This window comes from Cyprinodon tularosa, unplaced genomic scaffold (assembly GCF_016077235.1).
Source record: "Cyprinodon tularosa strain WSP-4 unplaced genomic scaffold, ASM1607723v1 ctg255, whole genome shotgun sequence".
Taxonomy (NCBI): domain Eukaryota; kingdom Metazoa; phylum Chordata; class Actinopteri; order Cyprinodontiformes; family Cyprinodontidae; genus Cyprinodon; species Cyprinodon tularosa.
In genome coordinates this window covers 165,110-184,891 of record NW_024038948.1, presented here as the reverse complement: position 1 = coordinate 184,891, position 19,782 = coordinate 165,110, and the positions used below count along the sequence as shown (strand labels likewise).

General features: G+C 36.0%; 1 protein-coding gene across 2 annotated transcripts; it reads left to right on the top strand.

Annotated features, from left to right (window-relative positions):
* The first annotated feature begins 1,175 nt into the window (after window positions 1-1,175).
* Window positions 1,176-19,389, top strand: tspan11 (tetraspanin 11). 2 transcript variants are annotated; one of them, XR_005281069.1, is made up of 9 exons: window positions 1,176-1,376; window positions 2,829-2,935; window positions 4,551-4,742; window positions 9,449-9,523; window positions 11,457-11,561; window positions 11,917-12,075; window positions 14,979-15,065; window positions 16,585-16,717; window positions 19,170-19,389. XR_005281069.1 is itself a non-coding variant. In XM_038288417.1 (8 exons), exons 2-8 carry the CDS (start codon window positions 2,849-2,851, stop codon window positions 19,227-19,229), a joined length of 765 nt encoding a protein of 254 aa, XP_038144345.1. In that variant the 5' UTR covers window positions 1,185-1,376; window positions 2,829-2,848; the 3' UTR covers window positions 19,230-19,389. The 2 variants fall into 2 exon arrangements, 1 of the variants encoding a protein (XP_038144345.1); XM_038288417.1 differs by lacking the exon at window positions 16,585-16,717 and having other exon boundaries at window positions 1,185-1,376.
* The last annotated feature ends 393 nt before the right edge of the window (window positions 19,390-19,782 follow it).

Sequence of the window (19,782 nt, the reverse complement as noted above, 5' to 3'; positions counted from 1 at the left end):
ACTGCTATATAAAGGTGATTGGTATTTACAGCTCATGGTAGACGGTTACTCCATTTGCATGTGAGAATATATTCGAGGACCTATAATGAAAGCTTGAATTAATAAGGGTTTATTGTATGAAAAGAAATATGAAGTATTTCAAAGCACATAATGCACATAGTTGAATGAATCAGTTAATGAATGGATGAATGAATCTGGCTGAGATATGTTTAAAATAAAATTCAATAACTGAACAACATATTTAAATGCACATATCCTCATCCCATATTTTGCAACGGGATCAGATAATAAAGCTAACTGACTTATGGGTTCAACTTTTTATTATTAAATTACTTTTTCAAAAAGAATTTGACATCTTTAACCGCTGAGAGATATTTTTTTAAATCAATGTATTTAGATTTTTTTGTGAAAATTACAGTCACAATTTTTTTTTTCAACCAGTCATCGAACAGTTTTGGTCCTGAGTTTTGATCTAGCCTCTATATGGAAGAGGATTAGTGCCACTGAAAAAAAAAACAAAAACTGATTTTTAAGTTTTATTTCAGTATAATATGGGGGAAAAAAGTCTGAATTTTGACTTTAATCTCAGAATTCTAACCTTTTCTCATAATTCTGACTTTTTTTTCTCAGAATTCTGATTTCTTTTTCAGAACTCTGACTTTAATCTCAGAATTCTGACTTTTTTCTCACAACTCTGACTTTAATCTCAGAATTCTGACTTTTTTCCTCACAATTCTGACTTTAATCTCAGAATTCTGACTTTAATCTCAGAATTCTGACTTTTTTCCTCACAGTTCTGACAGTAATTTCAGAATTCTGACTTTTTTCTCAGAATTCTGACATTAATCTCAGAATTCTGACTTTTTCTCATATGGTACTGAAATAAAATTTAAAAATCACTTAACCTTTTTTATTTTTTCAGTGGACCCTAATCCTCTTCCTTACTCTTCTGCTCTATTTACTCAGTCACATTTTTTTTCTTTTTTCAGAAAATGCTTTAGATAAGCTGTTTGTTTATTCTATAGCCAGGTTCCTGCTGCAACAGCAACTATTGTAAAATTCCTAAGGCTGTTTTCACAATCATTAAAAACACTTTAAAAACACGTACATACTTTTAACATAAACACAAACTGAATCTATTTTTAAGAAAAGAATGCTGTCCAAGCAATATGATATGCGTTATATCCGCAGCTGCGTCTGTCAGCCGCATAGTAATCAAAATTACAAGCTGCACTAGAACGCACCACCATAGCAAACAGTGGATCTCCCTGGAGCAACAAGCCTGAGCGGACAAAACGCCCATTTCTGCAGCGGCGTCCTCTGTGCTCCGAAGGGAACAGCAAGAACTTTAAAGCTCTTTTTCTAGCACTAAAACTGTAAGTATTTGGACGGTTGTGAGATTAAAACGTTTGCTTTACGTTAATATTGGTAATATTGTTTAAACTTTATCCTGCGTATAATCAACGCAGGTGTGTTTTTTTTCTCCAGGATGCCCGACTGCGCATATCCCACATCATAGGAAGTGTTTTCCCTGCGCAGTAAAAACATTTAGATTTTCTTTATGTTTATGCAGGTAGTTACGGCGAAAAAATAAACAAGTAGTTAATTAAAACGTTTCAGTACAACAGACTTAAACAGAGAGAAATTAGGGAGGCCTTGTATTAAAAGAGTTATGTTTGCTTAGAAAAAAGTATTATTTAGGTGATAATAGCAGTATCACTGATTAGATTAAATTTTTCTTCTTTATTAGACAAGCACATTTATTTTATAGAATATTTCCCATAAAGCCAATTAAAACACAACGTCTTTAATAATTAAATCCCATTTGTATTTAGGACACATTAAAAATCTAAAACAAAATATGTGCATCTTGCATTATTTTTCAACTTGTATGCAAAATGTATCCAAACACTCATTGGTCCTTTGGAGGAATGATCCTAATAGTTGGTCCCCTGGATCATTTGATTAGAAGATAAACGTCTCTTAACGACATCAGTGCATGGTGGATGCCCTAAGCCTAAAACTAAACCTAACCTTTACCAATGTATACCTCACCCTAACCAATTAACCATTGGCTTAATAGCATGTGAGGACCATCAAAATGTCCTCACTTTGCAACAGCTGGTCCTTAATTTGATGGTGAAATTGGAAAATGGTCCTCACTCTGAGAGCAAGACAGGCAACACACACACCCCTACATAAATATATATTTTCCCTGGTGGGACTGGTGCTTATCTCCAGTGGTCCTTGGGTGAGAAGATGCTGGCATGCATGGTACATGTGCATCACATGTGGAAGAACATTGGCAGAATGTAAATGATCATTTAAAATTGTGTGAATGCAATTTTTAAAAGCACTATTGGCTGATCCAGTCCCTTTTTTTCACATTTTGGCTGCCTTATTGAACCTCAGTTATTTTTTGTCTTTGCGGCTGTGGATTAACGGAAACACTGTAGATCAATTTTATTGATTGAAGTGCTTTCTATTCCCTGAACTTTTATTTACAGTATTAGGACCACACACTCTTCTGTATTAATAATTCAATGGATCATGTTATTTATTTATTTCATGCATTGCATAAAGAAGATGGTCCCTGAAAGTTTGGTCAAATTCTTCTGCATAGATGCAGCAGTCTGATTAGACTAATAAGTGATTACAATGAATGTAAACAATCCAATGTGTTACTAAATCACAATTACTAAATCAGCACAGCATATATATAATCAAGATTTGTGCAGATGGAACCACAAACTGAACCAGCATTGGCCGGTTTCTTTCATTGTCTTTTTTTTATTCTGTTGTTTTTTTGCACAAAAAAAAATTTCTAGGCTGAACTACAGCTAAGACGATGTCAGCGACTTATAAGGATGACGGGGAAGACTGGTTGACTGTTTGCCTCAAGTACCTACTCTTTGTCTTCAATTTTCTATTTTGGGTGAGTGGCTTTCAACAAGGGAAACAAAAGTACAAATTATGCTGCTTTTCCCTTAGGCTGCATCTGGTTTTACAGAACTGCCTGTAAAACTCAAGAACAGCCTCTATGAAATCAGTAGCATTTTATATTCTGCAAAAACAGACATACTGTCAACCTGTATTGAGTTGTTGTATTTAGGGATTGCATGTTATTAGCAGTAGATTATTATAATAAACCTGACTTTCTGGTGTGTTGCCTAACAACTCCACAGTACCATTCAATTCTCAACTAGCAAACCTGAACTTAATGGAAGAGTAGGAGAAAGCCATTGCGACACCTTGGTAGCAGAGTCATGCTGTGGGAAAGCTTTTATACAGCAGGGGAAAATTTATTGTTGTTGCAGTAATTTAGAGCAATCCAGGAAACGTCTTAGGGACTTCAAAAGCTTTGGGACTGTCCTGTACAGTCACATCCCAGCAGGAAAACACACAGATTAGAATATATATACATTTGAAACAGAATTTTTTTGCATGACTTTGCAAACTGATGTCCAGAAACTCTGAATCCTTACTTTCCAAAAATAAGATTTGCAATTTTTCCATTATGTCCACATAGGGCGGCCTTATGTAAACATATCACCAGAATGATTGTCAATTAGGAGGAGTATTTATTTTGATGGTCCACCTGAAAAAAGAACATCCTCCATATAACCATTAATTTGATCAGATGATTGAGCAAACACTTTTAATTTCTATATGTGTAAAATATCCCAAAAGATCTATACCCATTCTAAAACCATAACTATAATAATAAAAAAATAAATAAAAAGAAACGGTCATTTTTTGCAATTGGAATAATTTTACAAGGCATTGTAAACACCACAGAGCAGGTATTTTTATCCTAAGATCAAATGTAATCTGAAGATTTAGATTGAATGACTGTATTAGATATGTACACCTCTGACACGATGTCTTCAGTAAACAGGATATAAGGAGAAGCTCTCAAAGGATCTCAGTCTCATTGTTTACTTACAAGCTCAGGACTTTTTTTTAGCTATTGGAAGATTCAATATTTCCTTGTGTTTTACTTCCTTTCTAGATGTGAATCTAGTATTCATAGTGTCCTTTACCAGTATAATGTTTATAGTTGGCAATTTCTCGCTGTGAATAAGAATGTCTTACTGGAGACAGAAAGGGAAGGGTGTTTGAAGGCCAGAGGTTCTGAGGCATTTCCTATTTGCCTGTTTCCTATCTGTGAACCTTTAGAGATGTGAAAAACAGATCTAGGAGCCACTTTAGGTCAGCCGCTCCATATTGTTTTGAAGGAAGTAGTCATTATGGCCTTCTCTTTCTCTTTGTGTTCTCATTGGTCCTGTGGGTCTCTTTTTTTCACTGACTTTTCCATGTTTCTCCTCATGTTCCCTTCATCCTTTTCCCCTCTGCCCTAATTTATGGCCTGTTTTACTTCTGCACTGCCATCTGACTCATCTAATGGAGTGAACTATTTTTCTTTCCAGCTAAAAGGGCTGTTCACATCTTGCAGATCTTTTTTCATGGAATACATGAAAATTATGTACTAGCCTTTTGCAGAACATGTTTGAAATAAATCTCGCATTTCATTTTCTTTGCATCTGCAGGTGGGTGGAGCTGCAGTCTTGGGTGTAGGAGTGTGGACAGTGGTGGAGAAGAGCGACTACTTGAGTCTTTTGGCCTCCAGCACTTTTGCTATCTCAGCTTATATCCTGATCCTGGCTGGAAGCCTGGTGGTTGTCACTGGCTTCTTGGGCTGCTGTGCTGTTATCCGGGAACAGAGAAGCTGTCTTTCTACGGTGAGAAATGAGTTACAGGGCATTTGTGTTTATATCATGGCCTTCATTTTATAGGTGGTTAAGCCTTGAGTGCATTAGTTGCTACATAATGCTGGTTATTGTGTGTGGCTTCTAATTGATATAATATTTTCAAATACAATTTAAAAAAAATTCTGCTCTACATTTGGTCTATTTATTTTAAAGAGGTTTTACATCTATTTATTTATATATTTTTGTCATATCTTGCGCCGGAAGCTCGGAAAGTTTGGATAACTGGAGGATACCTTTGGGTGTATCACTAGGGAAATTAATTTAAACACAGGTCCAAATGTTTTAAAGAATGGATAAATTAGGCTAAGATTTCGCTTCTTGAATAACCTTGTTTTAAATCACACTGAAACTCTGTGATTTGTATCGTAGGAGCAGAATGCATCAGAAAAAACAAGCAATTTTAATGAACTGAATGATTTCTGAAGAGAAAAAAAACAGCTTTCCAGAACCATGTCCATGTCTACAGTGTGTGTTCTTTTATTCAGCAATTAATGGATAGAGTTCTTCGTTTAACTGAAAGATTTTACTTTTTTGTGGGAATATTCTGAAAAAAACACAAAAACTAATTAAGTTTAAAAGAAAAAAACTAATTATGACTGTCATTCACACAGTGAGTGTATTTTAACTCAGCTACTTTACCACTTCTTCATGGAGAGGAAGATGGGCATTACTAATTGGTTTATGCAACCAAAACCTCTCACCATCCGGTTGAATGGTCCTACATCACTCCTTGTAAATCTACAATGCTGATTAATTCTCTCTCATATACCGCTTTCTGCCACATTTGCTTTGGTCCATCACACCTGTGCAGGAGTTTGACATGGATCTCTTCGCTGCCATCCTTGTTTTAAAGGTCTGTCACAAGACGGTGACAAATGACTCTTACGAGGCCTTCACTGTCCTCATTATTTTACAAGGAAAAGGACCACAGGGACAGAAGCGGGTGGGAGGTGAATGTTCTCTGCTGCAGGGCTATTTATAGGTCTGCCTATCAACTGTTGATGGATTCAGGAAAAGAATGTGAGAGAGCAACGTATCTGCAGGAGCTATGTGATACAAACATAGAGGATTGGGAATATGCTTTAATACCAAGAGCTTCCATGTGTTATTTTTAGGTTATAATTAAGAAATGAATTAGACTTGGATTTACAGGTTTTTTATTGTTCACACAGAACCTTTTTTTCTTTCTTTTTTTATCGTGTAACCAGGAGAAACGGAGCAGGTTTTGTTTTTGCAGGGCACAGTTAATGAGATACTTAAGAGCAACACATCACTATTAATTCAGATTTTCTTCATGCACAAGTCCAATATTCACAGTTTACAGTTATGTTAAAGTGTTTTTCCCATTACAGAATTACCTCCCTGCCTTTCTTTATTTGTGAAACTTAAAAATATTGCTTATGTAAATATCTTAATAATATCTTATTGTTCATGAAGTCAAATTGGCAGAACTTATAGTTGGTTCATGTTGTTGGTTTAGGTTTATGTTTACTCTCTAGACATTTCCCCAGCATCCACTGATAAACTGCATGAAAAGCATTTCGTTTTTTATGCAGTTTATCACCTATTGAACAACATGCTGTTTGAGGTTTTTGTTTTCTTATTGCTTTTTGGTTTTTAAGACTTTTAAGACTAACTAAGATTATTGTTACATCACTTAAATGACCTCTTTTACTTTAAGTGGAGACAGTTGTTTTTTTTTACATTTCTGGTTGGTTTAACTGAAATTCTCCTTCAAATGTTGGACATTATTTTTGTATTATTTATAACGCCAAATGTAAAGAAAACTAAATAGATCTATTTTTGTAATTGTTTGGTATTAATGCACATAAAAGAGGATTGGCTTAAACTGAGATTGGCCTTATAATAACATCAAAGATCCTTAGGTGCCATTGTGAACCAAGTTCTTATAAGAGCTATTGTTTCATGTTGATTTAATCCACAAAGTTGTCTTTCCTGAAGTGTATAACCCACTATTTCAGCCAACATTAATTTATATACTGCCTAGTGGGGATGCCCCAATTAAAACTTTTTCATTTTAAAGATGATGCAGATATTGCAGCTTTGAAAATTTGCAGATACGGATATTGAACCCAGTGGTGGCTGCAGAGTATTTTTTTATGATTCAACTATGGTGGGGTAAACCCATAAGGGAATGGGGCTCTAATAAATGCAAATTATAAAGTGAATATATATTCAGTGAAGCAACGTCCTCCCACAGTTCGAAACCTACACATGCAAACACTCATATTAAAAAGTAGTGCCAGCAACTAAAATGCAAGAAGACAGTGTAAAAACTGTTATTTATCACCAAAAGACCACAGTATCTTTCTGCTCTCTCACAGCAAGCTCTCTGCAGCAGGCAGACTCACACACACTCAAACAAACATGTCTCTCCATATTTGTGGGGCCTTTCTATTAATTTCTAATTTACTCCCTAACATTGTGGGGTCCACTACATTGGGTCCCGTCTTTGGTCCCCACATGGCCTGTTGGTCCTCAGAATGTTACTAAATGTACAAAAAACAGCAGATATAGAAGGCGATGAGACCAAAATAAGATTAGACTGGACCAGTAACGCAAAGTCACAGATCACCAAATTCAGCACAAGCTGTCTCAAAGCCAAAGTCTATCAAAAAACAGAACATAGTCAAAACATGTCTCCAACAAATTGAATATGCTGCTTAGGAAACAGGACTGCATGAAGGAAGAGCATGAAAAACTCCCCTGGGTTGAGTTGCCCCATAGATCTTAAACAGCATAGCTCCACCAAGCCCTACTCTGGAGCTGCCTATGTTAACCCAATTAGATATAAGATTTAAATCTTACATACTTGTATTACTAATTTAGTTTCTTTTTTCAATCTTTATCCTTAACACAGAGCTAAAACTATAATAATACATAGTAAAACAACTGATCTGTTTTTTTTTCTATTATTATTTACGCTTAAACCTATCAATATTCTTCAGTTGTATAAAATAAAATGTAATAAATAAGACTGTGGATAACAAGTCAGACTGATTTCATAGATCAATGTTGGATTGGGACAGCCCTACTGATAAGCCCCATCATTTGAGAACCAGTATTATATCCTGTGTAATCACTATTATTTCTGTCATCACCAGAGTGATGAAGTAAATGGAAAAAAAATTGCACCGGTTTTCGATCCAAAACAGAAGTTGTTGCTAAAGTCAAACTAAATACAATGTGGCTATACTTGCAATTAAGATAACTTGAGGCGGATTCTGGTATTTACTCATTTGATTAGATACAAATATGTTGTAGGTACAAGCTTTAAATACAAAAGATCTCATCATCACCATTTGATTTCCTAATACTGCATGTTGTAGCTCTTCTAGGAACTCGTAATTGAGCCAAATGTTTCAGAATCTGTCAAAATCTGTTAACGACTGCTCCTCCACCGTAATGTTTAGTAACACTTTGTAATCTGTTCAGGTTTGACAGAAATGCACCAATCAAAACTGGAAACTTTCTTTTATTAAAAGCTTTGTGGCCCTGTTAGAAATTATTCATTAGTAGCTGGACAAAAAGGACAGAACAAGAATCTCAAGATTTGCAATAAATGGTCCCAGACTAGGAGTTGAACCTAGAACAAGAGCTTTGAAGAGTTCAACATCTGCTTATTGATTAACTCCTCACCCAATACTGTAAAAGGAAAAAAACAACAACTGTCTTTTAATACTATTTATAAAGTCATTACTGTAACTAGCTTGTAGAATTATGATTAAGATAACAGATCTGCATTATTAGCAGGAATGTTATTAATAGAATGTGCAGGTCCTAACTTGGTTTCCCCAAATCATTTGAATATTTCTCCCTCTTTTAAATTAACATTTGTTGCTAAGTTATATATCTGTGTTCTGTAGCCCTCATCGCTTCCCTGTAGATGTTTATTACCAGTAGTCTGGTGTTACTTTGCCACTGGGCATGTGGGATAAAGCATCTGTCTCCGTTATGGGCTTTGGAGAAGTATTACTAGAACTGTGGTCACACTGTTTTTTGTCCTGCTCTGACGGATGGGTCTAATTAGTTCTGTGTGCTGGTGTCATATGCTGTATGTTTGATGGGTGCATTTTATGAATGCATAAGTTTCTTAATATTATTTGAGCCAAATAAAAAAGTTATGTTTTTTTTTTTTAAATCTTGCTCATTAGGTGTACATAGACAGTTATCTGCTCAGCATCTTTTTTTCCTCCACTGTTTTGTTTTTGTTGTGTGTTTTTGGCTCTTTAGGCTCAGATTTTTCAAAATAAATAGTTTTCACTTGATATTTCAAGCAGTATTTTTTTTTTCTTTGGTAACCTGAATGACAGTTATTTAAATAATTGGACGTGGGGAAAAAAAACATCAAACACTTTGATTCTATATTTGCATTATAATTAATGCATGGCCAATTTAAAGATGTCCAAATGACACAGGCTCTCACACTGCATTCTGATCGCCTTCCTGTTGCATCGCCATCTGTGGCAGAGGTGACAGATGCAACAGAGTGACAGATGATGGAAATGTATATTGAGCTGTCACCATTTTAAATCTCTTGAGGCACAATTCAAGTGACAACTGTGTGGAAGATTTCTAAGCTAAAATGTCTCAATGCTTACTAATTTATCCAATTTCTAATTTTTTCTCCTCTTGTCTTTTTGTATACTGTGCAGTATTTCTTCTTCCTGCTGTTAATTTTCTTGATTGAACTGGTTGCTGGAGTGCTGGCCTATGTTTACTACCAGAGGGTAAGCTATGAAACCTTGTATTTTATTTGCACAGAGTTTTTAAATTTACACACAGGTTACTGCGTGACATTGAAATGCATCTGCAGTTGAAACTCAAGTTGCTGAGAACTGAATATCCAAAACTAGCTTTTAGAATTTGATTTAAAAAAACTCAAACTGTTTTTGTCTTGTAAGCTGTAGAAGAATTATACACATATTTTTTTTTTCAAAAACATGTAAAAAGCTTTTTTTGATGAATTGTTAGATTATTAAGATTACAGACTTTCTACCAATTTAAGCTACATTGAGAGGACTCTGGATGTTTTGTGCACAAGGCATTCAAAAGATGAGATTAAAAATGAATAACTTTACTCTGCTTGCTAAGGAAAAGTATTCTTACAACATGATACTGCCATCACTACATTTCACTGTTAAGTGAAGTGAGAATGTGGAGCTAACCTCCTCACATGGTTTTAACAATAATTGGATGATAACAAGATACAGTTAAAAAAAACTTGGCCCCTTATATTTGAAATATAATAGAGAATCTTTCTTAAATACGTTGAGAAATGCATTGAGAACGATGGAGGGCTGGATTTGGTATCATACTCAAAAAAAAAAAAAAAAAAAGTAAATCACAGAGCAACCTGATTTAACTTGATTGGTAATGTCAGAGGACCATTGAGGTTTAGTTGTGTTTGGCTTCCACATGCTACTGTGAACTCCCTACAACTGAACCAGCAGATGATCAAGCAAGGGGTCTGTGGCTCTCATCTCAGTACCTGATAGAAAGCAGGGCAGCCCTCCAAAAAAAAAAAAAATTCAAGAATAACACAGTAACTAGCAACATACCAAACTGGTCATACTGGAAGATGTGGCAGGCGGCAGATCGTTCTCCATGTTGTCACAGACTCTTATTTCTGTCAGGTGTTATCTGTGAAGTGACCATCTTGGTGTTCTCTGGCAAATGCCAATCAGCCATGGGCTTTAAGCAGATGATGTACACAGTGCCCTGCTGGAGCTCATTCTGCAACACTCTGGCAGTACTCCTCTTGTTCCTTCTTCCTCAAGAAGAGCTCTGGACACTGTGTTGACAGATGTTGATAACCCTTTTGCCACAGCTTGCATTGCTGTACAATCTTGGAGGATGCTTGCACTACCTGAAGGACCTCTATGGTGTTTAGACAGCTTTTTGTGCTACATCTAGGTGTGAAAACACTAACGAAATGCAAAAATGACCAAAATATATGGCAGAAAGGATTAAAACTAATTGGTCTGTGGTCACAACCTGAAGAACCAATACTTTACAGAGGCTGCCTTGCTAATAGCTTCTTAGTTCCACTTATTGTCTGTTTCATTTGTACATCAACCAGATGAAATTACTTCACGATTTCTAAACTGGACAGGTTGATTTCACAGAAGTGGGATTATCTCAGCTTGATATTGTCGAGCTCTAGCCTTTATTACATTTTTGAGCAGTGTACATTTTTGTCACAAATAAGTTCACACAATGTAAGCTGTCAATAAAAAAATGTAAAGAAAAATAAATGTTGCACTACAGATTGAAATCTTCAGAAAAGCTAATTGTTTTAAGTGACGCTAAAAATAACAGCTTGAACAGTAATAAAATGTAATTAGCTGTTTTTGTCTTTTATGAGATTCACACCTATATTTACATATCTTAACGGCATGATATACATTCTGCTTTTTTAATTTATTCTATACCATTCATTTGATCATGTTCTGCATCCAAGCCATCTGTTGTTTTTTTTAAGACAGAACTTTGTGCTTGCTATCTCTAAGTTCAATATTTTTTATTTTCTCTATTCTTAACTCTAAGACAAATTTCAGAAATGTACTGTGTAACGCTGCTAACATATTTTTATCACTAATATAACAATTGCTTCTCCTTTGCTGTTCTAATTGCATATTTATTTTTTTTTCCTGTTTCTAGCTCAGTGATGAACTGAAGGAGCACCTCAACCAGACTATGACTGAGAATTATGCTCAGCAGGGGAAGGAGACAATCACTTCTGCAGTCGACAGACTGCAACAAGATGTATGAGAAATAATGAAAAGCTAATCTTGTTCATTTTATGTTGAAGCCTGCTGCCTCTTTCAAAAAGAATAATCAAATAGATTTGCTATAAAGCACATACTTTTACTTTCAACTTTGTAAAACTCATGCTTTGTTAGTATAAATAATTTTTCCAAAACCTATAATAAATTGAGTGTACTGGTAATCTCATTGAAGCAGAATATTAGATATTAACTGCCGGATTTATGAACCTAGAAAATTATGATATTAAGTTTAGAAAAGTAAATATGTATTGTGTAGCAACTTTCCATGTTTTAATGCCCTTAGGTTAAAAACACACCAGCCAACCACTTGTTTTATTTCTCTGCCTCTCCAGTTCAAGTGCTGCGGAAGCAACAACTCCCAGGATTGGATGCTGAGCGCATACATTAAGTCAGAACAATCAGGAAACCGGGTGGTGCCTGACAGCTGCTGCAAAACCGTTACCCCCAACTGTGGCAGGAGGGACCACCCTTCCAACATCTATAAAGTGGAGGTGAGTAATCCATTTTCTACAGGAAGGTGGGAAGCTCCATTCGAACTGCTATTAAGTACCTGTTGTAGAATAACATGCTGTATGGGTGATTTAACATAGTCAGAAAAAGGAGCTTTACACTTTTAATGGTAAGATGTATTAAGTTAAAAAGCTGTCCCACAAAAGATCCCTGTAATATAATATACATTCAAGCCTTTTTTGACAAAATGTGGTTAATTTGAAGGGAATGCTTTAGGAATGTTAAGAGTTACTGAGTCTCTTCGATGAGTACATGTGTCAGATGCAAGTAGCTCAGCAGAGCAACTTTGAAAAGGTGCAGTCTTGGAATGAAATGTAGATCAGTCGGTTTGCATGTCCTATCAATAAAACTCCATCTGCCTTTAATCAGATACTTAATTATTTTATTTAAAACACTTTCTACACAGTTGTGGCATTGAAGGAAAACATAAAGTATACACTTTACTAGAGTGTATAAAAGTTTTTATTCTGGAGAGCAATACTACTTGTTAACATACACTGTTAGAAAGACAGTTATCAGCACTAAGGAGGTGGAGCATAGACAGTGCATTGGTTGCAGAACCCCGTTATTGTGAGGAGATTTTATCGAAAAGAGCAAAGATGCACCCCGGTCCTCTCCATACTGCATTCAAGAAAGTGAAAACAAGAGTAGTGTTTTCCCTCCAGTCTTCACTGTTTAATGTCTGAAATATTTCTGATCTCCATTGAATTGTCTAAATTAAATTACTCTCTCTTTAGTAATTGCTCAACTTATCTATTTATCCTTGATTCTTAATATTATAAACTGTATATCTGTTGGGTGGGATATGTCAGAATTATGCGTCAAACCCTTAATTTCCCTCCTTCCATATGTAACAATGCTTTAATTGTGAACTGCGGCTAAAGCATTAAGAATTTCCAATCGTAGAATAGAATTCAAATTAATTGTCATTACACTGTTACAGGTACAAAGCAACGAAATATAGTTTGCATCCATCAAAAAGGGCTATGTATGTATGGACTATAAATTGTATATACAAACAGAGTGATTATAAGAGGCCATAATATAAAAAATATGGAATCTACAGATTATACAGGAAAGTTCGACTATGGATGATATATATATATTACACACACACTGTGGGGTCAAAAGGTTAGTCAGCCACTGCACTGATTGTGCAAGTTCTCCTACTTAGAATAATGAGAGAGGTCTGTAATTTTCTATGTAAGACAAAATGAGGAGCAAAAAATCCAGGACATCACATTGTATAAGAATTTATTTGTAAATTATGGTGGAAAAAAAAGAATTTTGTCAATAATTAAAGCTCAACTCAATACTTTGTTACATAACGTTTGTTGGCAATGACAGAGGTCAAACGTTTCCTGTAAGTCTTTACTAGTTTTGCACACACTGTAGCTGGTATTTTTGACCATTCCTCCATGCAGATCTCCTCTAGAGCAGTGACCTTTCTGTGCTGTCGCTGGGCAACACGGAATTTCAACTCCCTCCACAATTTTTCTATGGGGTTGGGGTCTGGAGATTGGCGAGGCCAATCAAGGACCTTGGAATGCTTTTTATGGAGCCACTCCTTCATTGCCCGGGTGGTTTGTTTGGGATCTTTATCATGCTGGAAGATCCAGCCACATTTCATCTTCAAGGCTCTCACTGATGGAATCAGGTTTTGGCTTAAAATCTAATAATATATGGCCCCATTCTTTCTTCTCTAAACACGGATCAGTTGATGTTTCCTCCCCCATGCTTCACAGTAGGTGTGGTGTTCTTGGGATGCAACTCTGCATTCTTCTTCCCACAAACACGATGAGTTGTTTTTTTACCAAAAAAAATCCATTTTGGTTTCATCTGACCACATGATATTCTCCCAATCCTCTTCTGGATCATCCATATGCTCTCTGGCAAACTTCAAGCTCTCTGGAGGTCATTCATCGGGTCCCTCCGTGTAGTTCTGGGATTTTTGCTCACCGTTCTCACATTCATTTTGACCCCACAGGATGAGATCTTGCGTGGAGCCCTAGATCGAGGGAGATTATCAGTGGTCTTATGTCTTCCATTTTCTTACAATTGCTCCCACAGTTGATTTTTTTTTCACACCAAGCTGCTTGCCTATTGTGGATTCACTCTTCCCAGCCTGATGCAGGTCTACAATTTTCTTCCTGGTGACCTTCAACAGCTCTTTGTTCTTGAGTTTGGAGTGTAACTGTTGGATGCTTTATACAGATAACTGGTTCAAACAGGTGCCACTAATACAGGTAACTAGTGGGGGACAGAAAAGCTTCTTAAAGAAGGAGTTACAGGTCTGCGAGTTCCAGAAATCTTGATGGTTTGTGGTGACCAAATACTTATTTTCCACCATAGTCTACAAATAAATCCTTTAAAAATCTGATTTTGTCTCTCATAGTCAAATTATATATATGATGAAAATTACAGACCTCTCTCATTATTCTAAGTAGCAGAACTTGCACAACCAGAGGCTGACTAAATACTTTTTGGCACCACTGTATACGGTATATATAATAATAGCAGATAAAAGATTTACAGATAATATACAGCTATAGTTGAGAAGTACGTGTAAATTGTGTTGGATCTGTAGGTTGTTGTGTCTGGAATAGCCACAACATGCATTTGTTTATAATAACATCCATTCAATGTTTGTCTAGGTACAAATGGAAAAGGCTTTTATGTTTTTCTTTTCCCCAAATTGCACATTTCAACTGTTTTTGTGTCGAATGATATGGTGACAGCAGGCTGATGACATATTAAATACACAAAATTGAAAACCTCTTTCTTTGTTTGCTGCAGCAGTTTAGATCTGCAGAAATGAAAACAAAGTCCTGTCTGTTCACTGAATTCTACAGTATTTTAAACTAGTTTTCCATTTTCTATTCAGGGTGGATGCATCTTTAAGCTGGAGCAGTTTCTTGCAGACCATCTATTGGTTATTGGTGCTGTTGGAATTGGAGTGGCCTGTCTTCAGGTAAGGATAACCTGACGGTGTGTTAATGCATGTAGAGAAGTAAAATACATTTATCAAATTTTTGCTTTCAGTGAAACAGAATCTACTTTAATCAAATATGCTTTATTGTTTAAAATGGAAAGCCTCTGCCCTCTGTTAAATAGAACCTTAGAAAATCCTGATGGACAGGATTTTAGTCTTTCCATAATGGAAAATCTAGCCTTGCAGGTCACAAACATTACCATATTAGAGCTTTTCCATTTTCCAATAATAATCCTGCTTTATCATAACAGTCCTTTTGTTTGTTCCATTCTGAAATGGACTCATGCTTTTAGGCACTGTGATGCATACACTCCATCGGCCATAACATTATGACAATTCACTTAGTTATAGGTACACAGCCAAATGCAACAGCATGCACATGTGCAGATGGGTGTTACATCAGTCACCATTGAAAATAAATTATTTGAGCTTGTTTGCTTGTAGGATTACTTACGTTCTACCATGAGTGCTCTGTAGAAATATTTTGGGTGAGATGCAGATGCTAAAGAAAATTCAGAAAAGTAGTTTCCTTGCTGTAATGGTTTACTTTATTGTTATGAGATGAAAGGTGTTGTGTGTTCTATTAGTCAGACAACAAATAACAAATAGCTCAATTTATTTCACTTTCTGCTAGTTGACCTTTTAGTACTGCCTCACCTTATGGACTAGTTTATGATCACCATGCCTATATTAACACGTAATATTATTGATATGTCCCTCAGTGGGAAAGTCAACATGTCTGTGCAGTAAACAAAAAGAAATAGAAGCATGCAGTTAACAGTTAAACAAAAATAAAAGCAAAAAACATGGTACAAGTTTTAGTTGTTTAAATCAGTACAATCAACAAACTAAAGCAGACTGTAGGTTAATTAGCACAGGGATACATATACAAGGCAAATAGAGACAAATGATTTTGTTCATTGTAACATTGACAGTGTGTTAAGAAACTCATTGCAATCTTTGTGGCTATAAATGTACAACTGCATATAATTAGAGCTTAGCACAAGCAGCTATTGGGAAAGTGCAACTTGCCCACAATCAAAACCATCACCATAAGTCATTTTAAATTATGTGCAGCTGTACCTCAGCACAGTTATGTTTACTCAATAACAGTTTATGATTTGGTGTTTGGCCTTCCTTACTGTAAATCTACATTCAGGGTTCCTACACTTTGGGGAAAACTATTAAGAATTTGAGCTTTAAAGGTGTCATATGATGGCAATATTTTTTTTATAATTTCTGGAATACATCCAGATGGTTTGCTGAAAATAAGGAACTGCTGTCTTGTCATTTAAGTCTTTCTTTTCCAAATATTTTCTTTTGTTTTCATGCTGCAACAGCCTTGCATCATCTTTTTTCACACTCACTTTTCGTATTTTATACTGACATTATTTACATGATTTCTGTGTTGAATGTTAACCCAGTAACTGTATATGTAACATCACTCTGACTCTTGTGCGTTCCAAATGTCTGTTTTGTATGTTTGGTTTCACTGTAGCTGGCCGGAGCACTCTTGACAGCCTGCTTTATCTATCTGCTCTATAAGGAGGAGGAGGAGGACTTTGGTGCATTGTAATTTGGCTCCAGAGCTCTTTGGTGCTTTTAATCAAATGGATAGACAAGGATGGAAGGTGCTGTAGATTTCTGACTCGCATGTTAATCCTTATTTGCATGCCTGCTCAGTACCAATTATAAATGCTGCATGTAAACGGAATGAATTCTCCTCTTGTTGTTTAAGGCCTACATTTGCATGGCTTTTTTGGTGTGTTTTAATTATGGAATGTTATTTAAAATGAGGATGCATGTCTGGTGAATGGCTTAATTAATCAGAACTGACCCATGTGTATTTCTGTAGTCGATTGGAACCATTGTGGCTCTTTTTGTGCCTGTGATGTCTGGAAATGTAAAGCTATGTGAAATAGCTTTCAGCATAAAGTATTTTTTGATTTTTTTAAACTGAGGAATTTATTTATTTATAAACAAAAACAAAAAACAAATGAAAAAGCATCACATGGAAGATAAAAAATGGGACGAATGAGCATTTGCTTATCAATAAGAGAATTGATGTGAACATTTAAATCCAATTTACAAAATTAAATTCTGTGTGAAAGCCTTATGCTGCTGAATGGACACAGCTCTAAGGAGATTTAGAGTTGAGCAACTCGTCCCTCATTTTCTTTAAAGTTTATGAAAACTTTTACAGTACAGTTAGATAGTATGCAGTAATGTAGAGGAAAGATCATTTTATTTATTTTTTACAGTGTTATAACAGCTTCGCCTCACTCCAAATCATTGTAATCAGATAAAATAGAAATGGAACCCTGGATCTACCTCTAAAGAGAACATGCCAATCCTGCCAACTAGCAAGGAACCCCATTTTGAACATGTGCTTTATGACTATAATAATGGTAATGTTTTCTGGGGGAGTGTTGGCCTAGTGGCTTGAGCATTGCGCTGTGCTGTGAGAAAGTTGCAAGTACCTGGTTCGATCCCCACAGCCTCCACTCTGGATTCCTAAGCAAGACCCTTAACCCCACACTGCTCCCCGGGCACCACACAATGGCAGCCCACTGCTCCCCAAGGGGATGGGTTAAAAGCAGCGAATGAATTTCCCTATTGTGGGACAATAAATGGATTTACACACAAAACAATTTTTTTTATTTGTTTTATTAGTTGTTCGATCAGAGGTACGAATCCAGGTTTCATGCTCACATAGAATGGATCACCTTAATTCTTTTGTCAAGGAGAAAATTGCAGAATTGAGATGGGTGTTAAGAGGGTTGTTCATTGCTTTTAGTTTTTGAAAAGTTTGTTCCCACATTCAAAGATGATTAGGTTATCTGCAGGCGATTTTTCTTTTTTTTTATGCAACACGATTAGCTAAAGTACCAGGCTAAATTATTCATGTTCTCTCTCTGTTTTGAGAATACTCATTAATAAATTGGTTTGTAATTTCAGTATGGTCTCAGTTAATCATGTGTAGACTTAACTCTTAAGTTTTTTGCTTTCTTGTTATACAACTTTTGTTAAAGATGGCAACAATTATTGATTAGTGTTTTAAATGCTCTCCATGCAGCTTCTCCCAAATTGACAGCAATGTAAGCACAGCAAGCAGAGCAGGTCACATGACGTACTACTAATAGCCACTACTTGACTTGAATGTCAGTACAAGTCAAGTATTTTAAAAAGATTCAATTTCTTTTTTCACGAGCGCCTATTTGTGTGCATCTTTTTTATGTGTTTTTTAAATATCATAAGAGACAACTGATCCATATCCAAAGAAATTTGAACCAAGATCTATTTTTTCACTGAACATTGGTCCAGAACCCCGGAGCATTCTGGGGGATGTAGTCAGAAGAAGGTTTTAGGGTGTCAGCCTCTCACTGCCAGGCTAACAAAGTGGGTGGTAGGACTGACCTCTTTTTAGAGGTTACCCTTAAAAAAGGATTACATTTTGTATTTAGCCTTTTTACCTGGTCTCTGTTTAAAATAGGTTAAAAAGGGAGAAAAATGTGTCAGTATAAACAAGTGTTTATAGCATGCTACATTTTTAGCAATTTTACATTGCCCAAATTGACCAGCGGTTTAGGGTCTTCCCTACCTCTCTGGAAATAGTCACCAGCACCTTTGTGACCCTGCAAGGAAAGGTGGATACAGGCAAATGCTGGATGGATTTCCTTTTTTGGCATATTTGCTTTTCTTCTTGTGCTTGCATTTATCTGTGTATTATGTAGTATTGTAGTATTTTGTAGGTTTTGATTCCAAACTTTTTTTGTTTAGATTAATCAAAAATATTTTTAATTACTTAAATCTAAGAGGATCAATCAATGTGCATGTTTTCGTGTATAAATATGCACACCTTCCAAATACATCCACCTTCATTTTGGTTTTGCTTGTTCAAGCATGGTGTTTTTGCAGCAATATCTTCTTTTGTCCTCCCATCACCATAGCAACCAGCTTCACACTTTCAAATAGCTTCAAACTCCATCACCTTTTAACCCTTCTCTGCTCTCCAGTCAACAGCTTTCAAGCTGCCTGCAGTCTCCCATGGTGAACATTTGACTTAACACTTGCTGTTTTCAGATCTGTGGGATGGTGTTCACCTGCTGCCTGCACAGGAGGATCAAGATGGATCCTTACTAGGCACACAAGACCCCAACAAACCACCAGTAAAATGAAGATGTAGTAAAGCCTGCTGACGCCCAACTTTCACGTCTGGATCTGAAGTCTAATCAGAGAATAAAAATGAAGTTCACTTTATCAGAAACCAATTCAGCCATTGAGTGGCCCGGCACAAAGAAAACTAATACATTCACCTGGTTTACATGCATGGTTTATATTGAGCTGAACTTGGCTTCAAAAACTAGGGAAAAATTAGTCATTGTTGCCTTTAATTTTCCAGACTTCTTCATGCTGACTTCAGACTTTGAGCATATATAAGAACTGAAAAATGCAATGGCTACTTCTTTCATTGTTTATGAAGAAAAGGAACAAAATGTGCCTTTCTTAGGAATCTTCTAATCAATAGTTATCTGCTAACTGAGTGCCTTTCATCTTTAAAGAAACCACCCCAATACTGTATGTATATAAGAGTGCTTATTTGAATGATTCAGACAAAGCTATAATGTTTGACTTGACAGGAAGAATTGGTTATGCTGTCAACACTGCAACACTCTAAAGTTCACGCACATGGAGC